The sequence below is a fragment of the Triturus cristatus genome, chromosome 2_1 (assembly GCF_964204655.1).
Source record: "Triturus cristatus chromosome 2_1, aTriCri1.1, whole genome shotgun sequence".
Lineage (NCBI taxonomy): Eukaryota > Metazoa > Chordata > Amphibia > Caudata > Salamandridae > Triturus > Triturus cristatus.
Genome location: NC_140581.1, coordinates 901,417,465 through 901,444,480, shown reverse-complemented (window position 1 = coordinate 901,444,480; position 27,016 = coordinate 901,417,465). Strand labels below are relative to the sequence as shown.

The window sequence follows — 27,016 nt, the reverse complement described above, 5'->3', positions numbered from 1 at the left end:
ACTCTGGGCAGGGCTACACATCCATCTAACATGTTAGGGCTTGACTTTCCTATACACATGAGCTCAGACAGAGTTATTTAGTTTGAATAAAAATTAACCTCTTTCCTTTTGTACATTTATAGGATATGCACAAATATCAGATCCACAAGTAGCTTTCTCTTAAGACCAAGAATGGGGCAACAACACCGTGACATACACTTGGTCACATAGGATGTTACATCAAACACAAAATGTGTACTCACTGCTCCACAGGATCCAAACTATACTTTTAAAACAATGCTTACTGCTGTGTCCTGTGTTTGTGCATACGAGGCCTCTAGTGGTCCTCGGGAGACGCCTTAAAAGTATTAAGTAATCTGTTGAGTGTGGCTGGGTGTGGTTAATAAAGTTCACGGTTGCATGCTGAAGAATAAAGAGGTACAAAACAGAGCTCAGTGTGTGGCGTGGTCTGTTACATGCTCTCGGACTAGGAGGATGATATACTTAATAAGGCTGAAATGGGTCTGAGTTTGTTTGTTTTCCCTTCTGGAAGAGATCTCCCCTGACAGTTTGTGATGGATTCTCTAATGAGGAGCAAGGTTTGAACTGAATTAAAAATGTCCTTAATAGAATTGAAAATTCTTGTCACGAATGTTCGCAAATTTTTAATTCTATGTCAGGACCGGAGGCTCCGATTATGCTTGTTCAAAGCTTAGCCACCACAACAGAAGCTACATCGACAATAGATTTGTAATAAAATGCTTTAAATGTATGTTCAGAAGACCAGTCAGCTGCATTCATGATATCTGACAGGCTGACACCCAATGAATAAGCTTTCGAAGCCATAGCTCCACGGGCTGAATGTGCCCCAAACTTGGAAATATCAATCCCTGCTTCGCCCATGAGCCAACGCATCCATCGAGACAAGGTAGCTGGAGCCACCGGGCAGAAGGGCTTTTGTAGAGCAATCAACAGTGGACCTTGCATATCAGTACGAAATTCTGCTGTACTTACTAACCCTGGGCGTAGTTTGCGAAGTAGCACTTCGCGAAGCTACGCAAAGTGCAGTTCGCACTACGCGAGCTACGCGTAGCACTCCGCGAACTGCGTAGTACCTTGTTCGCACTGTGCCAGATGTCGTTTTCAATGATTGCACAGTGCGGACAAGCAACCGGCACTTTGCAATCATTGAAAATGACATCTTGCACAGTGCGAGCTGTAGTTTTCTGCTGCTCGAGTAGATTTTTACTCGAGCGGCAGCTTTCTCAACGCGAACTGGTAGTTTCTCATCGCGAGCGGTCGCGAGCATACGCGACCACTCGCAATGAGAAACCTGACCTCCTCGCGTTGGGAATCTCGCCGAGAGGTTTATTTTCCATGCTCGCGATCGCCAACTTGATGTTGCTGATCGCGAACAAGGAAAAAGTCTCGCCGGGAAGTCATTTTGCTTGCTCGCGGTCGCCAACTTGACGTTGAGGACCGCGAGCAAGCAAAAAATGACCGCAGCACTACGCAACACTACGCTACGCGTGTTCGCACTGTGCTACGTGCAGTTCGCGTAGTGCGAAGTAGCGCGAACTTCGCAAACTACGCGAGCGTAGCGTAGTGCTTTGCCCAGGCTTAGTACTTACCTCGTAAACTTTCACACATTGCACCACGCACAGCTTGGGGTTATTTGGGAAAGCCGGGTAGGTGACAGAGGAAGTATTACACTTAGTCCTTCTAGACAAGGTAAAGGTCACTGCTTCTGGGGAAAATCTACGCCCCGCTAAGTCCAATGCTCATACATCCGAAACTCGTTTACTAGAAACTAGACATAGTAGCATCACTAATTTAGCTGAAAGCTGTTTACGGGATAAATACTTATTGGAAGACCACGCTTCCAGAAATTTAAGGACAATGGAAACGTCCCACAACTGGGAATGTTTAGGACACGGAGGTTTTACCATCCGTACACCTCTAAGCAGCTTACACACCAACGGATGTTCGGCAATGGGTTTGCCATCCATGGGTATATGACCTGCCGAGATGGCGGATCGAAAGTTGTTGACTGTTCTATATGCCAAACCTGAGGATGCTATAGAGGCCAGAAAATTGACAACTAGAGAGACATGTGCTTTAGAGGGATCCACGTCCTGTTGAAAGCACCAATCACACCATCTCTTCCAAGAGGAAGTATATTTTTTATGGGTGTTGGCCGACCAGGCTTCATTGATAAATCTGTCAGCCTTGCGTGAAAGGCCCGGGACTTTCCATCGGTCCCGCCAGGCCACTAGAGGAAGTTGGCCCGATATCCCCAATGGATGAGGGTTCTGAAGAGGGTCCAGCAGTAGGTTCTCTACCCGAGGGAGAAGAACCGGAACTGCACAACACATTCCCAGAAGGACCGGGAACCATGCTTGAGCCCTCCATAGCGGAGTGATCAGGAAGAGTTCCGCCCGATACGCCCTGGTTCGTGCTAGAACCCTGGGAATCATCATAAACAGGGGAAATGCATAACACAGGGATGTCGGCCACTCCTGTAGGAATGCATCCGTGGCCAGAGTCTCCGGGTCTGGTCTCAAACTGAAAAACTGAAAAACTGAGGAACCTGTCTGTTGAGGCGGGAAGCAAACAGGTCTATCTGACAGGGACCCCATAGAAGGATCAGGTTCTGAAATACTCGAGGAAGCAGCATCCAGTCGCTGAAGTCTTGCAGATGGCGGGAGTGCCAATCTGCCACCTTGTTGTTGTAGCCTGGAAGATATTCTGCCACTAATGAAATCCTGTTCTGAAGACAGAATTGCCAAAAATCCTTGGCAATATCTGCCAACATCCGGCACTTGGTACCGCCCAGTTTGTTGACATACTGAACCGCCGATATGTTGTCCATCCAAAGAAGGATACAACAATCTGTCTTCTGGGGAGATAGACATCGGATCGCAAAGGAACCAGCTAATACTTCCAGGCAGTTGATATGTAACTGTAGCTCTTCCGGCGACCAACGACCACCCGTGGACAATTGGCCGCAGCGGGCTCCCCAACCCCACCGGCTGGCATCGGATTCTATTATTACATCCGGGGCTGATCCGAAGAGAGCTCGGCCGTTTCAGGCCTCCATGTGGTTTAACCACCAGTGCATCTTCAGCCTCACCTCCTCTGAGAGAGGAATCTGTTCTGAGTAATTGAGGCCTTTTTGGAGATGGCAGATCTTGAGCCTTTGAAGGGCCCCGTAGTGAAGGGGACCCGGGAAGATCGCCTGAATGGAAGAGGCCAATAAACCCACTATTCGGGCTAATGATCTCAGAGATATCGTCTGCCTGTGAAGTGTAGACCTCAGTTCTCGTTTGATAGCCCTGATCTTTTGCATTGGAAGCAGGAGCTGACAAGTCAAGGAGTTGACTAGGAAGCCCAGGAATTCGATAGTTTGAGTCGGGATCAGTACTGACTTGTGTGGATTCACAATGAACCCCAAAGTCTGTAATAGACTGATCGCCCAATTGAGGTGTACTTGAACTAGCTGGGGAGATGTCGCCATAATGATGATGTCGTCTAGATATACTATGAGACGGACTGCCCAGGCTCTGAGCGACTCTACCACTGGCCGCAAGAGTTTCATGGAGCACCATGGTGCTGAAGATAGGCCGAACGGGAGAACTTTGTACTCGTAGCAAACTCCCTTCCATAGAAACTGAAGAAACTGGCGATGAGGGGAAAATATGGGAATTGACAAATACGCATCCTTCAGGTCCAGCCGGACCATCCAGTCCCCTTCTTGTAGGAGATCGCGTAATAGATGGATACCTTCCATCTTGAAGTGTCTGTAAACAATCCAGGAATTGAAATCTTTGAGGTTTAAAACCAGCCTGGACCACCCCCTTTCTTTTTTACTAGGAAGACATTGCTTAGAAAACCTCGAGGGTGCAGATTGGAAATCGCTATCGCTCCTTTCCGCAGTAAAGACTCGATTTCTGTTGAGATAAAGATCTGAACTTGTTGGGAAAAAGACATTGGTTGTGGGTGTGCGCCCTGAAATGGGGAATCGTATAGCTCTAGTTTGTACCCTTGCACTGTTTCTAACATCCAAGCATCTTGAGAGATCTCGCGCCATCTGTTGAGAAAACACATTATTCTGCCCCCCAAAATCACATCGGAACAGGGGATCAAGCTCACCTGAGTTTCCGGAATCTTGTTGACCCCCGGGATTACCGCCAAACCTGCCTTTGCGGAATCTGTTCCTGGATCTTCGAGTGGGATCGAAGGAGGAGGTATTGGAGCCCGAATCCTGATATCCTCCTCTTTGCTGGCCCGGAGGGGCACCTTGATGGTAACCACGGCCGAACAAGCGTCCCCGAAAGCGTACGGCACTGCCGTAAAGCGGGCGGAATGCTCGCTTAAGGGAACCCTGGGCTTTGTCCAAGCTGCTGAAAGTAGCCACAAACTTTGTTAATTCTTTCAGGAAAGGTTGTCCAAACTGCTTTCCTTGAGCCAGTGGGCCCAATTCTGAAGTTGACAGTTCAGTGAGCTTAGGATCTAATTTCAGCAGGATAGAGCGACGGTGTTCCGCAGATAATGCACAGTTGGCGTTGCCAAGTTGGCAAACTGCCCTTCGTGCCCAGCCAATCGGTTCTTCTGGATCGATTGCAAATTGAGACTCTTTGGCACGGAATCCTAATTCAGGAATTTTGGTCAAAGGACAGGTAATATCTAAGAGTTTATCCTGACAGGATCTCCAAGACCGATCAAGGCCCTTCTTGGGGTCTTTAGTATACTTTTTGAGGTAGGTTAGCATGGAAGGATCTACTTTGGGTGTCTCCGCTACCTTAACGGGCAGATCTGGTCTAGGGCATTCTGACCGAAGTCTGGCTCGCACTTCCTTATCAAACGCTTGTCTAATGTGGGCATGCACATAATCTGCCACCTCTTGGGGCGGGAGCCAGGCCGAGGAATTTGGGTGGATAATGTCTGATGGCTCAAAACTGAGGACCTTGGAAGTTGAAGGTTTCTCAGTGTGCTTCTCCTTCCTTGCCTTCTGAGCAGGTCTAGGGGCCTCTTCTTGATCCGTAGAAGTATCTGAAGAGGTGTCCTGGTCAGTGTCCTGAGGAAGCTCAGTAGTCGTGGCTTCCCTGTTAGGGGTAGTGTGCTCCGGGTCAGCCATGGACTTGGCCACTCTAGCAAAATCTGCTGCGTGCGGATTGGTCATTCCGTGCCCATTCCTGGGGCGAGAGCCTGTGGAAGGAAGCCAGTCTTGTTACTTTGCATAAGTGCAAAGGTGCCATTTGAGGGGTTCAATAGCCCTCACTAACGCTCTGTTTACTGAATGTTGGACACCTGCGTCCAATGCCTCTACGAGGTCCTGTTCCATCAACCCAGAGGGTTCTGCCTCATTGTAATAATAGTCCTCTTCATAATACTCAACCATTTTGCACACAGAGAGTGGATTCAAGACCCAGGAGGACTGTAAATATATAAGCAGGGTATAGGTTTGTAGGAGGTCAGGGGGAGCGGCAACCCCAGGCAAGCTTCAACAATCCTACTGGAGGATCTGCAAAACAGTGTTATTAGGATGTCGAGGGAGGAAGCTTGCCAAGCACCACTCTAGGCAAAGCCTATGCTGTATTGTACAGCCCCACCCAATCACAAGGTGCAGGGCTTAAGGGGAGCAAAACGAGCCTTCTTTAATGAAATTCAAGTCAATTGCGGGCAAAAACGGGGTCAGGAGCTTAAATATGCAGCTCCGGCATTCAATAAAGCCTCCCGAGTGAAAAGAATAGAGGCAGGATGGCCGCCGCACATGCGCGGAAATGGCTGCTCATCCGTAATAGAAATAGGACTACGCGTCAATGAGACGCGCGTCCCAGCTCCCCGGTGCCTCCCGCTCCACTGGACACCTCGCAAGCGCGAATAAGGACGCGCTGTGAGAAACAAATACTCGCTGCAGTCCGGCGATAACCTTTCTGAGACGTGCAGCACTTCACCTGCGCTACAAGGAGCGAGCGCAGAAAGCGCTCGTAAATTCAGATGCAGACGCGGCAGAGAGCCGAACAAGCGGCGAAATTCAACCGACAGCAATACCATGCAGGCAAGCAAAATGTAAGCACTATAAAACGCAGCAAAATACTTTACATATACAATATAGAACACATAAAACACCCTTAAGCTATCAATGAAGACAAGAGGGTAAAAGCACTTAACTAGCTGCGGAGCAGCAAAGAAAGAGGACTCTATGTTCATGCAGGGACCATATATACCCTGGGACTCTATGGTTGGTCACATGATTTTGTTTTTCTGTGTTTTTATTGGCTGCTGTGGAGTTTCAGTAAAGAAATGGGAAGCATCATCGGAGCCTCCGGTCCTGACATAGAATTGCATAAGTCTAGAGTCTAGCATTGCACTTGTCTAGAGTGGCATGGTGGGCAAATACTGATGGGCTGGAATGCTATTGCGAGTGACTGCCCATGGCTAGACTATTTGCAAGCATTCCTCACATCACCTTTTGTGTGTGGAATGTCTCTTTATCCTGAAGTTTTAGAACACTTACTTGTGTGTACAGTTGTGGTTCTCCTCCAAAGACTGTTGATCATTAAACGGATTCAAAATGTAAGATGTAAGATAATTCAATGGCTTTGTTTGAGTGCCAAACTTAAGGGAGTGTAAAGAGATGCTGAGTGCATGTGTCATTTCAAAAGCCTCTGCAGTAGAAGAACTAACACCATGTGGAGGGTTCTTGAGGTGTAATTGGCAGTGGAGACTGAGTAGTTTCAGATTCTGTGACTAGACTAGAGAAGGTCGTGGTCTGGGTGGTGTGAATATTGTTGTCGAAAATGGGGGCAGAGTTGCAACATTACTTTCTTTTGTGACCTTATTGGAACTCGTGTCAATGCTACCTGTGCAGATAAAGCAGTGAAGAATCGCAATGCAAACGAGGGAGCTAACCTACAAGGCCATAAGAAGAATATAGAAGGTGCATGGGAGTATGACCATGGGCATGTAGGATCCAAATTTTAGAATATGATTAGCACAGTGTAACTAAAACTAACTTGTTTGACTCGGCCCAGTAAGAAGGCCTTTTTGTGCATCCATTTAGTTAGTACGGCAAAAAGGGCCGAAAACAGAACCGCGGCCATCTTGGCCCCTGGCTCTTTCCGTCTAAGAGGAGCTACCATCACGTGATCCCCTGAGCCCATGTTTTTCCTTGTTCAGCAGACACTAGTTTTAGAAGACAGGCTGAATTGTATTTACGACCGAGAAGCAAGGTCACATCTGCTAAAGGGAGTACCAAGCAAATTCCTTCTGAACCTGGGACGAGAAGGGAGTCACCCGGTCGGCCTTCCATTCTTAAAGATAGTAGCCTTTTTAGTATCATTGAAACTAGATATCGGATGAGCTCATTAGGAGCGCCTGGACTGGCTGGTATTTTTCCACTTATAAGGCTTTGTATGTTGCACAGTAATGTATAAAAGTATGATTCTGTCTAGGAGCCAGCAGTCTTCCTCGGCACACCTCTTGGGTGAGGGTCGACGAGGCTCTTCTATGTAGAGTTTCTTGTTGGGCCAATAAACGCTTGAACCTTCAAGTTGCCAACTGCTCGTTATTTGACTTACATTGCGGGCCACCGGTAAGTGTGGCCCTTGGGACGAGAACTTGGATACAACAGTTGGCGACCACGAAGGGACCCCGTGATAGGGTCCGGCCTCCCCCGTAATCGGGTGGTAGGTCCGAGGGCATTCTTCCGGTCGGGCGGGCGGAGAACAAGCTCGAGAGTTCCGCCCGCCCGCCCGGAGCTCGAGCGGGAAGCCCTCTGCTGCTAGTCACCCTTCACCGGGGTCCTACGGGCTCAACTCAGGAAATGGACCGGGTTTGGTCGAGAGGAGTTGGCAGCGGAGAACGGACATCCGTACCAGGGTGCACCTGGTGAGTAGAATTTTTGATTTGAAGCACTGGCTATATGCAGTGCCCGTTTTTGGTTTTGAAACACGCGAGGTGGAGCGTGTAGAGGTATTTGAAGCACAGGCTCTAGGGCGGTGCATTGATTTTGAAGTAGGCACTGGGAAATGGTGCCACTGTTGGTTTGAAGCCCGATTGGTATAGCTGGGCATTGATTTGAAAGTACATGTACACATGGTATGATTTGAAGGGCCCTTTTTCTGACTTGACGAACCGCGCGCGGAATATAGCCCGATTGCACCTGGGAGACTCACGACCCAAGCTGGGTAGCCGCGAGGCATATCCTCGGTGAGGCACAGACCTCTCCGGGACAGGCCTCAGTGGTGAACCAGAGAGGCAGTGAGAGGATCCGTGGTGTAGTCAGGGATGTCTATTGTTGAAAAATACTACCGATTAGTTTGGGATTGGCTCACTGACTAGGTGGTAAGAGTTGTAAACTCTTGATTGTGGTTTATGTCATTTGTGTTTGTATTGAACTAATCACCATGCCTTGTTTTAGTAAATTGAACTGTTTCAGCTGTTGTTGTCGGTCGGGTGACTCTCGGCTAGCTGAGAGTCAGCCTGCCCCGCCGGAAGGCAGCCCCAGCCACTATATGTATGTAAAGCATGGAATTACCCCTTTATTGTTTTGTACTCTGTGGCATAAGTATACTAAAAGTAACGAAGAATTGCAATGGCCAAAGACTGGCTCGTTTGATGAGAAAAAGATTGTTTTCTTGCAGGAACAACTGTTCTCCAGACGCAGCCGCCAGGCTATGTTCGATGCCCTGGGTTCATGGCTGAAAGAAGCCAAGCAGCGCCGAATAAGGGAGGAGAAGCAATCTAGGGCTAAGGCAGGACAGAATGTGACTCAGAAGGCCATGGCTTATGATAGGTCTCGAGTAGAAAAGGGAATAGACTGTATGAACCGTGAATTTCGATTGAAGGTAGATAAGAGCTATGTGACTCGGTCCAATGCTGAAGATGAGATAGAGGATTTATTGGATACACGGCCACCGCCTCCTTATGTGCCGCAACGGCTGTATCCGGAGGTGACTGGAGGTGACTGGAGTCTCGGCCCCAACCACGGCTACACCCTTAGGAACCTCGGGGGCCTCAGCCCCTCCGGCTCCCCCCAGCCCCCCTCCTTCGACAGAGCTCTCCCGACTGTCCACGTCTGTGTCGAAGGTGATTACTATGTTGCCAGCCCTGTTAAATGCTGCAGCAGCTGGGACAACACAGCTGCCACCCGGGTCAATGACTTCCCCTTCTGCCCTGCCCTCCTCCTCCGCGAGTACTACGCCAGTAGCAGCGGTCACCACTCCGACACGTCCGGTCCTGCTGGCTGAGGGTAAAAAGTTGTTTACTCGTTCAGCCTTGGGAACCGAAGAAAAGGACGCTATTGCTGTGCAGGCATCCCAATGGATGCGGCAACCCATTTATTTATTATCAGATATTTGGAGCACCATGAGGGATTACGAGCCGATAATGCAGCAGCATGCATTAGAGCATATGGCAAACCGCCTTATATCGTTATGGGAACAGGCCCACCCGGATGGAAGGGCTCCGACCATATTATACGATATTGTCACACAAGCCCACAAATCCCGCCTTACCCCCGAAGAAGTGTATGAGAATGTGCGGACACTGGTGGCATATAGAACCCGCCTGCAGCCCACTAACCCTCCGGGGCTATCCCAGTACCCTATGCGGGAAGTACACCCTATCTACCATCCCGAGATTACGGAAGTAATAGACGCCCAGGGGGTAGTTACTCGTCACAGAGTGGAGGCGCGTTTCCAGGAACAATGGGTGTACACTCCCTGGAAACGCAGTGAGGTGTTGTCACTAAAAAGTCAGTTACCAGATCCCCGGAAGAATCCCACTGCGTACTACAAAGAAGTCACTGAGGCGGCTTCCTCCGCAGTAATGACGCTGGCAGACATCGAGCTATTCTTCGCTCTACTAGTACCGGTGGACATTTGGCGCCAGGTGCATGATCAAGACCATGCAACCGAATTTGGGGGGACCTGGGAACAGCTACGGGGATGGGATAGAGATCGTAAACCAGGGAATAAGCCCCGGGCGGAAATATTGGCCCTCCCTGATAGGATAATAAATTACATGCATTCACTGATCCCTCCCCGGAAAGTGGACTGGGATAAGTTGACAGCCTGCAAACAGAAAAAGGATGAGAGCGTATCTGATTTCTTTACGAGATTTGAGGGAGTTTTCATTGACTTCAGTGGACAGGACCTAGCCACTGAAGGGGGGGTACGGTTGTTCGTGAATCGATTCGTGACCAATCTGTTGCCGGAGGTGTCGGCTCGATTACAGGCTGCCGAAAGCAACTGGACAACCACCACCCCGTCGACAATATTGAGTATGGCTCAATATTATGAACATCGGGAGAATGAAAGCAAGGACAGGACAGAAAAGAAGTCGAAGGATTTAAAGACTCGAGTATTGTTACAGCAAGTAGAAAGAGGACGGGGAAGAGGTAGAGGGTCACAGAATTTTGCTTCAAGAGGGGCGGGTCCGCAGCAAACGATGGGACGGACAGATTTGGGCATAAATCAATGCGCTTTCTGTAAGCAGGAGGGGCATTGGCGAGCCCAGTGTCCGTTACTATATGAACAGAACAGTGCTCTGAGAGGGCGCGGAAGGGGACGTTTCTCCGGACAACGAGGGGGATCTACGAGAGCAGAGCATTCGACGACCGGTGAGATGGGTCAGAACTGTTTTGATCATGGTCAAGGAAAACAGTATTATAATGACGACTATGTGGCAGGCGAAGGATCAGGATATTCTCAAGCATAGGACAGCCAAGGACAGAGACAGGGGCAGGTGTCGATTCCAATTGATCAAGCTGGACCTTATGTCCATGCACGATTACTGAATGCATCAGGTAAGTTTCTAGTCGACACTGGGGCCATGAACAGTTCTGTTTCACGTGCCCTAGTCCCGGGGGCTGCTCTGTCCGGCCAGAATAATGTGTCTGTGGGGTTTTCGGGAACTCCGGTGGTAAGCCCCATCTCAGAACCGCTCCCCCTCACCCTGGGACAGGTATCGATAGACTCACCTTTTCTTTTGACCTCCCAGTGTGGAGAGAACCTTTTAGGCATGGACCTCTTGAAAAAATTACATGCTCACATCTATTGTTCCCCAGAGGGGGTCTATCTGACCATAAAAGACCCTTCTCCCCTCTCTGCACAATGCTTATCTAAAACAGAACCTCTACCACCAGAACTGGCGAACATTCCGGAAACCCTCTGGGCGACCGGAGACACTGATGTAGGCCATTTACGAATCACCCCAGTATCGGTTACCTTAAAACAGGACGCCCAGTTGCCGAAGATTCCCCAGTATAAAATTGCCCCTGCTGGGGAACGGGCTCTAATGGCTATCATCCACGATTTGATGCAATCGGGAGTAGTAGAAGAAACGGCCTCTAACACATGTAATAGCCCTATTCTTCCGATTCTTAAACGAGCCCCGACACAATCGACTCCTGATTATGCTGATACCTATCGATTTGTGATTGACCTCCGAGAAATCAATAAGATCGTGGTGCCCCAGTACCCTGTGGTACCTGATATTAACTCCGTCCTGACAATGATTCCTCCAACGGCAAAATATTTTTCAGTTATCGATTTAAAAAACGCTTTCTTTAGTATCCCTATACATCCGGACAGCCGCTATCTTTTCGGCTTCACATTGGGGGGCCGTAGCTTCAGATTCTGTCGCGCCCCCCAGGGGTTTACAGAAAGCCCCAGTATCTATAGTCAGGCACTGAAAAGGATACTGGACACCTTGCGCTTACCACCAGGTAATGTATTACTCCAGTACGTTGATGATCTTCTAGTGGCCTCGGATACTGAGGAAGGCTGCCGGACGGCAACGGTGGAGTTACTAAAGCATTTGGAAAAACATGGTAATAAGGTATCACTGTCAAAATTCCAATATTGTCGACCGGAGGTGACCTATCTCGGTCATCTCCTGTCGAAGGAGGGAAGGCGGTTGACCCCGGAACGTATTGCATCCATTACTAACATGTCTGTTCCTCGCACGCAACGTGATGTCCGCGCTTTGCTTGGCATAACCTCTTACTGTCGCCAATGGATTCCTAACTACTCTCTCATCACTAAACCGTTCTTGTATTTGATCACTAAAGACGTGCATGAACCCCTACCTTGGACTGATGAGTGTCAAATAGCTTTCCTTTCTCTAAAGGCTGCTTTATGTTCTGCTCCTGTGCTTGGCACCCCAGATTACCGGAAGCCTTTTGTACTCTACGTGCATGAGGTGGACGGTTGTTCGCTTTCAATGTTAACTCAGGACTTTGGAGGTAAGCAAAGACCCTGTGCATATTTCTCAGCGGTTTTGGACAACGTCGCCAGAGCACTTCCCAGCTGCCTGAGAGCCACGGCCGCAGTAGCAATGGCGATCAGGCAATCGGAAGGGCTAGTCCTGAATACGGATCTCACAGTAATGGTACCACACGCTGTGGACGTATTGTTAAACAGAACTCAGACGCAGCACTTAACTAGTGCGCGTCTTACGGGGTACGAATTGACCCTGTTTGCACCCCACATAACCATCAAAAGATGCATGACTCTGAATCCTGCCACGTTGTTACCCCTCCCCCTGGGGGAAAGTGGCCAGGATGTACATGATTGCATATTCCGGACTGAAGAAGAGACAAAGGGCCGGATAGATCTAACAGACACCCCCTTATCGGAACCCCAAGGAGAATTATATGTCGATGGATCGTGTTTTAAACTGCCCAACGGTAACACGGTTGCGGCCTATGCAATAACCACCTTGCGGACCGTGGTAGAGGCGGCCAAGGTACCATATCTTTCCGTCCAAGCGGCTGAATTAATCCCACTACTTAGAGCATGTGAGTTGGGAAAGGGACTGAGGTTGAACATCTACACCGATAGCCAGTACGCTTTCGGTGTAGCCCACAGTTTTGGGAGGTTGTGGGCAGAACGGGGTTTTCTTACATCCCATGGTGAAAAGATAAAGAATGGACCATTGGTCGAACGACTGCTGGCCGCATTAACTTTGCCAGAAGCCCTCGCCATTGTGAAATGTAGTGCCCATAAGGCTGTAACTAATGATGTTGGGAGAGGTAATGTGTTTGCAGACAAGATTGCTAAGGAAACTGCCCAGTCAGATACCCCCTCCATGTTTGTAGTTAGTCAATGCAGAAGGATGGTAGAAGCAGACATTTTTCGAAACACTGTAGATAGTGTGAGAGAGTTGCAAAAAGAAGCCACCCCAGAGGAGCTACAGTATTGGCAGGAGCAGGTGGGGCGGTTAGACGAGAATGGGTGTTGGACGGATTTATCAGTAAAATGCAGATGGCTGCTACCGAATGCATTCGTGAATGCGGTAGTGGCCATGGCACATGGTCCCGCTCACGTCGGGGTCCGAGGCATGTGTGCAATGTTGGACCCCGTATGGTACAATGTTAATATCCAGAAAACGGCTAGAAATCTGGTCCAGCATTGTATGATTTGCCTCCAGCATAACCCGGGGGGTAGTACCCCTGTGTTGTCAGGGAGCTTTGCCCCACCTACCTTGCCTTTCGAGTTACTCCAAATGGACTATATACAACTGGAGCGGGTAAACAACCTTAAATATGTTCTGGTGGTAATCTGTACCTTCAGTAAGTGGGTGGAAGCATACCCCACTAGGGAAAACACAGCTATAGCAACTGCTAGAGCCCTAATAAAGGAGTTCTTTCCCCGATACGGGTTACCACAAGTAATCTGGAGTGATAATGGGACACATTTTAATGCCAACTTAGTTCAGCATGTATGTAAAGGTTTGGCAATTCGACAGAAGTTCCACGCCGCAAGGCACCCACAATCAGCAGGCCTAGTTGAGAAATATAATGGGATCCTGAAGTTAAAATTAGCTAAACTACAGGACACGACTGGCCTGAAATGGCCCGATCTTCTGCCTTTGGCCCTATTGTCTGTAAGAACCACCCCTCATTCTCGGAGTGGGATTTCCCCCTACGAGGTAGTTTTTGGGAGACCAGCCAATGTATGGGGGGTGCCCCGGCCTAAGTCGTTTAGGGATATTGAGTATCCTATGCTGGCCGACTACCTTTATGCTTTAACTAAAGATCTCCGTTCTATCCACCAACAGATTTCAGCAGTACTGCAGCCTCTGCCGGAGAGCCCCGGACACAGCATCGAACCAGGTCAGTGGGTCCTAATTCGGAACTTCCAGCGAAAGTCGAGCTTGGAACCCCGCTGGACCCAGCCACATCAAGTGCTTCTGGCCACGAGGACGGCGGTAAAGGTCGAAGGGAGGCAGCATTGGATTCATGTTTCCCATCTGAAGCGTGTCCCGCTTCCTTTGCCCGAGGATTGCCAGGACCAAGAGGAGAACGAACGGCACAGAGGTGAGCACGACGCCGAAGAGCCGCCCTCCCCCGAAGCCCACGGAGAAACAGAAGGGCAGGGAGAGAGGGCCACGAGTTCAGGGTCGGCTGTGTCAAATAAGGCCCTGCCTGGGGATCACACGCGTGACCAGGAGGGACACGCATCTTGTTCCTTCTCTGATCCCACTGTGCCCGTTTTGTTCATAAATCCTGAAACCCCTGGTCACACTCGATACCACCTGCGGCCCCGCAAACGGAATGAGATTCCCCGGTCCGGCTTATCATAAAAGGTGGAGTCCGATTTAAAGGACCTAGGGGATCACATGAACACTGGACTGAACCCGTGGAGGGCGTGGAACTATAAGTGATAGCCCTGTTCATAAAGAAGATAGAGACAGTGATAGCAAGAGGGGCCCAGGTAATCCTCCTCTTCGACCAGAGTTGCGTCAAGTGCAGCTCCCACGCGAGAAGTTTTTTTTGCACCCTTGATTTTTATTCTTTTTTCCTTTTTTTGGTACCTCTACTATTTTGGAATGCTAAGAGTCTGCCTGTGAGGCTCTAACTTGGACACAGGAAAGAAGCACCCTCCGGCAGAATGGACTGCATATAATTTTTCCTTCCTGTTTTTATTGTTTCCCGAGTTTAGAACTGGACTTTTTGTGAGAATGTATCCCTTTGCTCGCTTCGCCCTTGAAGAAGAACGTCCCCTAATTCCCCGCCCTAGATATGCACATTTACCAATGTTCTCCACATGGAGTTTGCGTGTTAAAATTGTGTTTATTTCTATAATAGCTGTGTCATTTCTATTATGCTTAGGGTTGTTCATTTATTTAGAATTCCGCCACCCAGTCCATACCTTGGTGTTAACTACCCCCACTCCTCAGGAACACCATGTTCAGACTTTGGCCCCCCACAAAGAAAGGCATCGCCAGACTTATGTACATAATGCCTTCATTGAAATGCTGCATCAGACTCACAGTTCCACAAATGTCACCGATTGCTGGGTATGTGGCCTCCTCTCTTCAGTAATGCATAAACATGATTTGTTTATATCAATGCCGTTGTCACATCTAGGGAGCTGTGAGGCTTGGTTTAAATTGTTGTCTATGATATATGAGCATTATACTGTAGATGCGCATAGATTCTCGGAGAAAGATTATGAACTAATCTTGGCATACATAGAGAAGCATCAGGGGTTCACTCCCAATGCAGAAGGCACTGATGGCACTTTAGATCCAACTGCCTGCATGAATGTGTACATGGACCATGAGAATGATACTTGGTTAAGAGATGAGGTGTTAGATTTTGTATCCTTCAATTTCACCGAGTATTTTAGATATTTTCAGGAACGCAATGTTTCCGAAGACAAGATTATACCTGTCCCTGTATTAAATACGTCATCCCCTTTCTGTGTCCAGGGTTCCGGCCACTTGTTTGTAGGATTTAGCAAATGTAATTACACTTATCGACTGCGAACTTTTAGTAGGCCTCCCATTTTATTTCCCCCGAACATATATTTTGTATGTGGGGAGAATGCTTACACCTGGCTCCCTAGGGGATGGTCGGGCAGGTGTTATCTGTCTTTCCTCTATCCTCCTGTTTATATTGCTCCCTCAGATTACCATAGATCTCATTCGTTAAATAAAAGAAGTCTGTTATCCCTATCCATGGACAATGATGTCACTGATCAAACAGATACCCCGGCCCAACATTTCGTAGACATTATGAAAGGGGTCCTACCCATATGGGGCCCCATCCTCACTAGTAAGGAAATCAGAAGGCTGTCCAGGGTGGTGGAGGGAGTGGTCAATACCACGGCTGGAATATTGACTAATATCACTGTTGAGCTTCAGGCGACCCGGCTTGTGACCCTCCAAAATCGACTTGTTTTAGATGTCATACTGGCTGACCGCGGAGGAGCATGCCGGGTGATCGGGAGCTCTTGTTGTGTATATATACCTGACTCCGCCCCTTCGGTCCATTTAGCCATTCAGAAACTACATCGACTAGCATCCGAAATCCATACCGAAACTGGTACCTGGTCTCTGTCAACTTGGTTCTGGGACCTTCTGACCACCTGGGGGTGGAAACTATTCATGGTTTTATTGGGTATTGTGGGTTTCCTTTTTACCTGTTGCATTTGTATCCAGTGCGGCCCTGTTTGTTGTTCCTATTGTGCCACCCAATTTCGCTCTGCACTACCCAAATCCCCACCTACCCAAGCTCATGCCCAAATGACCCAGAAAGAAATTCATGATCTAATGCAAATAGACGAGGGTATCTTTGAAGATTAGTCATACCTGTTTTGTATCTTATTTTAGCTACACTATGCTAAAAGGGCCGTTCTGTAGGATCCAAATTTTAGAATATGATTAGCACAGTGTAACTAAAACTAACTTGTTTGACTCGGCCCAGTAAGAAGGCCTTTTTGTGCATCCATTTAGTTAGTACGGCGAAAAGGGCCGAAAACAGAACCGCGGCCATCTTGGCCCCTGGCTCTTTCCGTCTAAGAGGAGCTACCATCACGTGATCCCCTGAGCCCATGTTTTTCCTTGTTCAGCAGACACTAGTTTTAGAAGACGGGCTGAATTGTATTTACGACCGAGAAGCAAGGTCACATCTGCTAAAGGGAGTACCAAGCAAATTCCTTCTGAACCTGGGACGAGAAGGGAGTCACCCGGTCGACCTTCCATTCTTAAAGATAGTAGCCTTTTTAGTATCATTGAAACTAGATATCGGATGAGCTCATTAGGAGCGCCTGGACTGGCTGGTATTTTTCCACTTATAAGGCTTTGTATGTTGCACTGTAATGTATAAAAGTATGATTCTGTCTAGGAGCCAGCAGTCTTCCTCGGCACACCTCTTGGGTGAGGGTCGATGAGGCTCCTCTATGTAGAGTTTCTTGTTGGGCCAATAAACGCTTGAACCTTCTACGTTGCCAACTGCTCGTTATTTGACTTACATTGCGGGCCACCGGTAAGTGTGGCCCTTGGGACGAAAACTTGGATACAACAGGCATAGGAAGTGTGAGGGACGCGGGAGATATATCCCCCCCAGATTTTGTAGTGGGGGGACACGGGGGACAAGAGTGGGGGGGGACAAGGGGACAAAAGAATTCCCCTTTCTCTTTTGTCAGTCGCAGGGCCATTAGCACGTCAAAGCACTAGTGCTTTGACGTGCTAATGGCACTTCACTTGACCTGTGACCTTGCCTTTTGCTTTGCTGCATACCTCCAGGAATTTTTTCTCACCTCGCACTCACTGCCCCAGCTGACTGCAGTCTGCACTGCCAGGGAAAAAGAAGAGTCTTGTGGCAGTTTTTTGATTGATGTCTGCATCCTGCCCCTCCTCAGCCCAAACCCTACCTTATTTGACTGTTTCACACTGCGCAATTCAGCCACTTAAAGGCTAATGTTTTGTTGAAATGTTTATTTTGAGCAGTTGAAGCTCCATTTAGCATCAAACATAGTCTAAGTACACATCTTGGGTTAGGGTGTCAGATGTGTTGGTCTGTCCTAATATTTACACAAATAACAATTTAAATACCACTAGTTTGTCTTATTTATTTTATAGCGCTACTCAACCCAATCCAGAGTGTCGGAGCACTTTACCTCACACATACACATAATACATTGACAATAAACCATATGTATGTAAATCAATTTACAGAATGTGTTACGTAAGATAGTGAGGGTTACAAAGTTTAGGAGTCATAGTCCTTCATAGTTCACTGTGCTATATAAGCAGGATTACAATTTATGAACTGCAAGTAACTAAAGGATCTCTACGTTAAAAGCAATAACTCATTTACCCATCTACATAAAATAAAAATCCATCATCTGTGTGTCACATGATGTGCTTTGGGGGAGACATATTAAACCCTCTATGCTATTTTAATTCTAAACTGGGACTAGATAAAACACCTATCTCTCCAGCAAGTGCATTAACTCCAGAGTTATCTTACCATTATTATTATTTCATGAGATTTACTGGGTACATAAAGATCTATGCAGCAGCCAATTAGGCAGAACAGATATACAGACACATTTCTCCTTGTTGTCAATTTCATTCTAGTAGCGTTTTAATAACTAAATGCAGAATTAGAGGCCTAGGTCCTGCTCTGGGGTTGCGTTGCTTTTTTGGCACAGCTGCGACGCAAATTCTAATTTGTTAAATATTGTAATGCGCTCAAACTTACTCATGTTAGACCTGCTTAACATATGTGAGGTCTTTTTTTTAAAGGGTTTTACATAGCGCAAACTCAACCTGAAGGTATCCGAGCGATTTAGATGAGCACCTGTTACGCCTCATACAGACACATTAAGTTTTGGTATGCATGGGGGAGATTAAGTGATTTGTCAAGAATCACAGGATGTTGAACGCCCCTACCAAGATTTAAACCCTTTGCTCCAGCTTTGAGGTCCGCCGCTCTAGCTGTTAGGCAACATCCTCTCCCAAGTCATGTCATTTTTCAGGCCCAAGCTACTCTGGGACCGTTCCTTCACAGGTACAGAGATGATCTCCATCAGGAGGTTGATTCTTACTGGTAGTCTGAGAGGAGGATACATCTTTACCCTTCCAGCTCCTTCTCTTGAGAGCTGGCTTGTCCATTTTGTTCAGGATCCAGGGCTCCCTCAGGGCCTAACTTCTTGGCCTGAGCCCTAGTGACAGCAAAGACACTGGTTGAAATTCCCCAAATTTCTGAATGAGTCCTGAACTCCACTTCAGGCCTGGCTGGAGTTTCAAAATCAGTGCCCAGTAGACAGGCCACAAGTAGGTCTGAGGATACCACAACTTTCTTTGGGCCTTTTATCCTTCCCCAGCTGAGACTGACAACTGCCATGGAACGATCTGTCCCGACATTGCTAGCATTGGTCACTTTGTAAATCTGACCAAGTAGAATCTGCTAAGGACACACAAGTTTCTCTGTCACCATAGTGACTCTGGCACCTGTGTCCCTGTAAGCTACAGCTTCCTGACCATTGATGAGAGGCTGTTGTCTGTATTTGCCCAAGTTAGTGGGACTTACAATAAGGTGACAGGTTCAGTGCCACCATCACAGACTAAAACAGCCTGAGTGGGTACCCTGACTAACTACCAATGCTATTTCTAGGGGCACTAGGGGGTTTAGGAGGAGTGGTAGTAGTAGTAGTAGAAGTATTGGTGCTAGACTTAGCGAAATTGGCATTCTTTGCCCCATGGGCGTTTTTCTTAAACATATAGCACCAAGGTTTCTTGTTAGAGGAGGAGGAGGAAGAGGATTGGGACCCATTCCCAGAGGAAGATTTCCGGGCACCTTCCGAAGACTCTTTCTTTTGTTTAAATTTCTCCCCATCTTTTTTCAGGCCTTAGAAGAATCTTGCTTCTTCTGGTCACAACCCCCATGAGACTTTTGTTTCGCCCTGGTGCAGACCAACTTGTCTGCCTTCTTTCTCAGTTCTTGGGGAGAGGTCAGATCCAAGTCCAGCAAGTACTGGTGCAGTTGCTGATTTTGACAGTTATTAAGGATGTGTTCCCTCACCAGAAAATTGTGCAGGCCTTCGTAATCATGCACATTACTTCCATGAAACCAGCCTTCCAGAGGCTTAATAGCAGTCTCTACAACATCTACCCAGTCCTGAGTGTGTGCCTTCTGTGTGTCCCTGATCTTAACCCTGTATTGATCAGTGGTTAACCCAAACCCATCTATGAGGGCAAGATTTTGTAATTGTCTTCATCTTCTTCCTTTACAGTTAAGAGTTTTGTTAGCAAAGGAGAGCCACATGATAGCTGACCACTGCTCCTGAGGAACCTTTTGAACTTTACAAGCCCTCTCTAAAGCAGTAATCCACTTATAGATGTCATCACCCTCCTGGTAAGGTGGGACTATCCTGCTCACGTTCCTAGTGTCCAAGGAGTGTTCCCTGACCATAGGTTCACTAGTGTTGCCACCATTGGATTCTAATCTGAAATTCTTCCTAGTCCTCTGGACTTCTAAGGTTAATTTATGTAGGGCTAACTGTTCCTTCTTGATTCTGAGCTTGCCTCTTTCAAGTTTGAGCAGGTGGTATTCCCTTTCTAAAGGATCCTCCCTCTTGCTAGAGATGGAGGTCCCTATTGAAGTGGCAGAGGAGGTAGAATTAACTGAGGAGGACCTGTACCTCCCCCGAACCCTTTGTTCCCTCTCTGGAGCAATAAAGGAATTCCTACCTCTAGGGCATCCCTCTGGTCACTAGAGTTATTCCCTGGTGGACTAGAGTTTTCCAGTTAGGGGTCTTCAGGCTACTTCTGGACATGTTCAGAAACTGAATCATCGGTGTTGGACACCCCTAGCTCATCCTCTGGTGCATCACCACCCATATTCAAGTTATCCTGCCTATCTGGCCTTTTTTGGTCAAAATAACTGTTCTCCAAAGATTACTTCACTGTTAATACGCAACTCTCCAAATGTCACTTGTAAATTAATCATCATAGTCTTGAGCAAGGCCTCTACGCCTTCAATCTTTGTTTCAATTACATGCTCAATATTATGGCACGAATAATCCTATCACTAGACATATTTGTTAGTTTTGAGCATTTTATAGTTTTGTGAGACTCCGATATTACAAAATGTTTGTGTTTTAGTGCATCCCACGCACTGCTCATGTGTGGCCTTCCACCCGCTGTATTCATTTGTAAGCTTCACACTCAAACACTATGTTTCTGGTGTTTATCACTAACACCTCATGTCGGAGCTTTGCCCACACACCTCATTCTGCATATCTCACTATACCTATCTTCTGTGAGCATCTCTTACGTGTCTCTCACAGCAGGCTCTTTTACATTGGTAAGCATCTTTCTTCCACACAAACACTATACATCTCATTTTTGGGAGCATCCCACACAAGGCTAATTCTTATTGCAAATATATCTCATAGGGCTTCTTATGTTTTTGTGCAAGATGAGGCAGTTTGAGTGCACTCTGCACTCAAATCATCTATCTGCAATAACGCTTCTCATAGATTAGTCAACAAAAGTTTCTGTATTGTGTTGTATATTTTGCAATGCATAAAGGGTATCTCCACTCTCCAGCCACAGGAATGCAGGCGAAAACCAGTGTTTGAGAAACTATTCTTGCATTCCTTCTTGTGCCCTGCTAAACTAGGGGCTTCCAAAAGGGATCCAACTGACTTCAATACACAAAGAGACACACATAATCCTATACCATACTATTAGACCTGCAAGCCTTAGGATGGTCTTCCCCCAAATATTTTGCCTGTTTACGTCCTCTTTTTATGATTCTTTTTGTTGACCTTAGGACTTTGAGCATTTTAGCACTGCTGACCAGTGCTAAAGTGCATGTGCTTCTCCCCTAAACATGGTAACATTGGTGTATACACAACTGGCATATTTAATTTACTTGTAAGTTCCTGGTAATATGGTATACCATATGCCCAGGTCCTGAAAATTAAATGCTACTTAGTGGATATGTAGCACTGATTGCGCCACCCACACAAGTAGCCCTTTAAACATGTCTCAGGCCTGCCACTGCAGAGCCTGTGTGTGCAATTTTACGGCCATGTCAGCTCGGTATTAAATAACCCTTGCCAAGCCTTCAACTTTTATTACACGTCACCTCAAGGTAGGTCCTAGGTAGCCTATAGGACAGGGTGCTATGTTACTAAAAGGTAGGACATGTACTTTTAAGTTGTTCATGTCTTTGCAGTGAAAAACACCTACATTTGTTTTTCACTACTGTGAGGCCTACTCCGCTCATAAATTAACATTGGGAATTCCTTAATGAACTCTTTTAAGCTGCAATTCCTGGTTAGAAAGGACTAGCTGTGTAATGTTTTATATCTTTGGAATGGCAATGATAAATCCTCTCTATGATAAGGTTGGATTTCATATTACTATTTAGATATGCCACATTTAGTATGTGGACATTTCACTGCTCTTAAAGCTCTGTGTGCCTGCAGCCTGTCTCCAATACACTCCAATATCAGTCTAATTTCATTTTCAGGTTTAGGAATGTTGTGAAGAGCATTCAGGTTATTCTTCCTTTTTTGTCCCACCTTTGTTTGCTTGATGCATAAAGATGTAAGATTCAAAAACATGTTTTTTCACATTTGGTCTAATTGCTTTGTGAGTGTAAATAACAATTAAAGCATACTTGCAAACTGTGACTACATTCCTGCCTTTATCAATGTTTCACTTAAAAACTATGTAATTGTATTCGGTTAACAGAGCATACGGCTCTCATACAACCGCGATTTGTAAGTTCAAAAGGGTATCCTTGTCCCCCCCAGAAATGTAATGGCTCCTACGCCCCTGGGTAAGACTGGTGGATTTTCTCTTCACCCTCAACGCTGAAATCGTCACTGTTGTCTTCCTGGAGGAAATCTCACTACAAGACCCTGATTTTTACGTGTGCTAAAACTTGACCGCCCGTGACAACAGCACACGTGGCTTTTCGACTATTTCTTTCCGGTCATGTTCATACCCCACCCGGCTCTCACCCACCTCCTTGTAGCACTAGTCTCTGGCTGTGCAAGTTTTATCCACGCGATGGCGCCAGAGTCCTCTTCAGCCTCTTACACTGCAGTGGGTTTATCTTCCCTTTCAAATTACTGCGGAAAAAAATCCAGGCTCGCAAATGAAAAGACAAATTTCCAGACAAGGCATTTTAATGTCACTCATTCATCACTTACCTGCGTTCAGAAAACGATTACATTTTATTTCGGCACTCAAAAAGATCAGCATTATATAGAACCAGTTAACGTAGTGAGGATGCAGTTTATATGCCTAGAGAAAAAAGATTGGTAGTAAATTGGTGAACCCTAACACAAATCACAAATACAAATAAATAGAAAAAAATATTGTATATATGTCTGTGTGCGAATATACTTCCCCAGCAAAATTTATGGCTGGCTTCCTCGTCTTTAAATAATATAATGATACCTAGTTGAAAATGGTTCGAGTTAGGATTAACTCTGAGACACAGGAAGGCCACCTTAAATAAATAAACACAGCCACATTTTTAACAAAAAAAATGCCAAATGAAGGGAATAAAATCTGCTCATTCGCTTATGATGCTGGTAATGCTGATACTGGCGAGCGAGCATCCATTGCTGATTCAAATCACGTATAGCTTTTCTATATGGCTCTTGGATGGGGGGCGGGTGCATCTGGCTGTGCGTGGGGTGCTTTACAGTAGACGGGGTCCGGTGGCTCTCACCAGGCTTGTGTTTATATAGGCAGGTGGCCTGCCCCCGACTGCAGCATGCTGTGGCTGGTTTATTTTGGTCGATGGTCCGCGCTGCCTCCAGTGGCAGGTCCCCGGTTTCTGCCCCTGCTCTGCGTCACGGCCGCGCACGTCACTCCAGCCAGAGGAACGAGGCTGGGAGAGGGGGAGAGGGCGTCTGGGTATTATTAGCCGAAGAGACCGTGTGCACAGGCAATATCGCACCTCTGTGCCCTCCGGCAGCAACACAGCAGCACCGTGGTCCCTCCGCATCTGTCTGCAGCCGCGGGAGGTGGAAGCATCGGAGACCGGCGGCTGCCTGTGGGTACCGGCCTCTGGGGATGCTGTGTGGAGAGTGTATGTTGCTGTCGTTTTCATTAATATATTTGCTTCCGTGACCGTCCTCTCGGCCTCCCTCCACCCCTCATGCCCCGGCCCTCCCTCCGCCTCCAACACACACCTTCCCTTACTGATGCGTCCCTCCCGAAAAGATGGGAACAGACGCCCCCGCAGACAGCGTCGGGGGAGGATGCTGAAGGCCGGAGCTGCTGCAGAGGGAGTCTGGCGTCTCTGCTGACAGCGCCTCCCGCCCCGGTGGGTTCCCCTGGGGTGTCACCTGCTCAGCTGCGCAGGTAGCAGAGGGTGCCACGGGCATGCAGGGCTGACACCGAAGCAGGTTCTTTCACACATAGTGAGGCCCTCAGACCAGCTCTTGGACACACACTGAAGGGTGCGTGTTGTTGGTTAAGATGCCATCCTGTCCATCCTCGAAACGGAACTCTGTCCACCCTCCCTGCTCTGTGTGGAGGTGAAGCTGCACCTGTGGTGCTAGTGCGGAGCTGGTAGTGGTGGGGTTGGAGGTGGTGAGGGTGGTAGTGGTGGAAAGTGGTGGTGGTGTGGAAGCGTTGCTGGAAGTGTAAGATTGTTTGTGGTGTTTTTTTGGAGCCGTAAGAGGTTGTGTGATGGGGTAGTTGGAAGTGTAAGAGGTTATGGGGTGGGTTTGTCGGAAGTATAAGAGGTTGTGTGGTGTTTTTTGGAGGTGTGAGGGGTTGTGTGGATTGGTTGTTGGAGGTGTAACCGAGTTTGTAGTGGAAGGGGTGGTGGGTGGGTGGAAGGGTTGCTGCAGGTGTCAACGTTTCTTTCACTGGAAGGGTGGTGGTAAGATGATGCAGAGGTAGCACTGGTGGTGGTAACTGTGGTGAAGTTAGTGGAGTGGGAGGTATTGGCGTGGGGCTTGTGGTGGCATTGGAAGTAAAAGTAGTGGTGATGGGAGAGCTGAAGATGGATGTGACGGTCCAGGTACAGGAGGTGATAAAGATAGTAGTGAGGCTGGCCGTAAAGGTGGTGGTAGCTCTTGCTGGCAGTAGTGGTGCTGGTGAAGATGCCAGTGAAGTTGGCAGTAGTGTAGGTGTGAAGATGGCAGTGAAGCTGCGATGGCACTAAAGGTGCTGGTGATGCCGATGGCAGTAAAGGTGATGGTGGTGAAGATGACAGTGAAGCTGCCATTAATGGAGGTGAAGTTGGCAGTGAAGCTGGCAGTAAAGGGGGCAGTGTTGAAGATGACAAGGTGGTGGCGGTGACGAAGGCAGTGAAGCTGGCGGTGGCAGTACAGGTGGCGGTGATGCAGATGGCAGTGAAGCTGGCAGTAAAGGTGGTGGCGGTGACGAAGGCACTGAAGCTGGCGCTGGCAGTACAGGTGGCGGTGATGCAGATGGCAGTGAAGCTGGCAGTAAAGGTGGTGGCGGTGACGAAGGCACTGAAGCTGGCGCTGGCAGCACAGGTGGCGGTGATGCAGATGGCAGTGAGGCTGGCGGCAAAGGCGGCAGCGGTGAGGATGGCAGTGGTGGCGGGGGCGGCGCTGGCGTCCACGGCAGTGATGCTCTCGCCAGTCCGCGCGCTGGATTCGCTGCTGCGCGTGGGCTCGGGTGTCTCCCGGATGCTGCAGGGATGGCATGTCAGTAGCGCTCACGCACATACACTGCGCGCTGCTCATCGCTGCCACCGGCTCACCTCTCCTCTCTGTCTCTCCACAGCACCTGCAGCAGACGGCAGCTCCCGGGCAGCATCCTTTCCCTGGACCACCTCGGAGGAGAGGAGAGGCGTCGACGGCCGCCCGCCCCTGGTGACCCCTTGAGCCCCCTGTGATTCCTGTCAGGGCCGGGGGCCCGGCATGCGCTGGATGGGAGACACCTAGCCTGCACGCGCTGCTTCCCGCCCTCGGATTGGGATGTTTGGTTCCGCGCGCGCCTCGGTCTCCCGCTAGAGGTCACCGCTGGAGTAAGGGCTGGGAGCCGGGGGGCCTCGCGGACGGCACCGGAGGAGCTGAGCGGGCCGATGGGCTCCTGGAGGGGCGGGCGCGGCCCGGCGCGGCTCTGGTGGCTGGCCTGGCTGCTGCTCGGCCTCCTCCGGAGGGGGCTGGCCTGCCCCGCGTCCTGCAAGTGCAGCGCCAGCAGGATCTGGTGCAAGGAGCAGATCGCGGGCATCGCCTCCTTCCCGGTGCTGGAGAACAGCGCGGAGCGCGAGAACATCACGGAAATGTGAGTACCGGGGGCGCGTGACACGAATGGCAAACAGGACAGCGTTAGAGGCGATGGTGGAACGGCGAGAATGGATGGCAGCATTTAATGTTAATGACATTGGAAATGTTGATAAGGACAGTAATCATCGCAATCGTGATTCTGATAACATTATTTTTAGTATTAACATTGTTATGAATATTTTATTACTATTACCAGTTCCACTCGACCGTGCCCGCAGGGGCAGTATCAAACGCAGAGGCGGGGGCATGTGGGCTGGGGCAGGCAGCAGAACCCCACACCTGATCTGAACCAGCGCTTTGGTGCCAGTATTAATACTAAATAAATATCAAATAGTCATGAAATGGCAAGATACCAGCGCCGTTGCAAAGACGAGGAAAATAAGAATAAATCTGAGCATAACAAAAAAACGTGATTCAAAGGAAAATAGCAGCAAGAAATAGGTCCAATCAGGTGCTGCTGGTGAGACGGTGGCAGAGAAGAGCCTCTGCCCGAGCCGGTGGGCAGTAGAGAGAGGCGGAAATGGTGTGCAGGAGACTTGGGGGCAGGAGCTGCGGGGGCGCATGCTTGTGGAAGGGAGCAGGCGGAAGAACGGGGAAGCATCCTCGTGAAGGCAGCAGGAATAAGAGCGTTGTAGCATGCATGTGGAAGGAGAATCAGGCATAAAGGCGGAGCAGCATGCATGTGGAAGGGAGAAGGCATAGGAGCGGGGGTAGCATGCGTGGGGAAGGGAACATGAATAAGAGCGGAGTAGCATGCACGTAGAAGGAAGCAGGCATAAGCGCAGGAGTGGCGTGCGTGGGGAAGGGGGCAGGCAGGAAATGTCGGACAGGAGCTGTGGGCCCAAATTTGTGGAGAGCACCCGTGGGACAGGATCTGTGGGCAGGTGCTGCAGGCTGAAGCCGAGTGACCGGTGCTGCTGGCCTGAAGCTTGGTGACAGGAGTTGTGGACAGGTGATTTGCTTGACAGTTAGGTGTGGGGCCTAAAAAG

General features: G+C 48.5%; 1 protein-coding gene across 10 annotated transcripts in view; it reads left to right on the top strand.

Annotated features, from left to right (window-relative positions):
* The first annotated feature begins 23,529 nt into the window (after positions 1 to 23,529).
* Positions 23,530 to 27,016, top strand: part of NTRK2 (neurotrophic receptor tyrosine kinase 2) — a 539,717-nt gene continuing 536,230 nt past the window's right edge. For 2 of the 10 annotated variants that reach the window (XR_014970375.1, XM_085633104.1), the window contains exons 1-2: positions 23,531 to 23,845; positions 25,522 to 26,025. Coding sequence is in view for 9 of the 10 variants with exons in the window: in XM_085633104.1 (XP_085489230.1) it covers positions 25,823 to 26,025 (203 nt within the window). In the remaining variant the exon portion in view is untranslated. Of the gene's footprint in view, positions 23,846 to 24,002; positions 24,219 to 25,413; positions 25,443 to 25,521; positions 26,026 to 27,016 lie in introns of those variants that run through there. The other 8 variants (XM_085633114.1, XM_085633106.1, XM_085633116.1 and 5 more) reach the window with 8 other exon arrangements.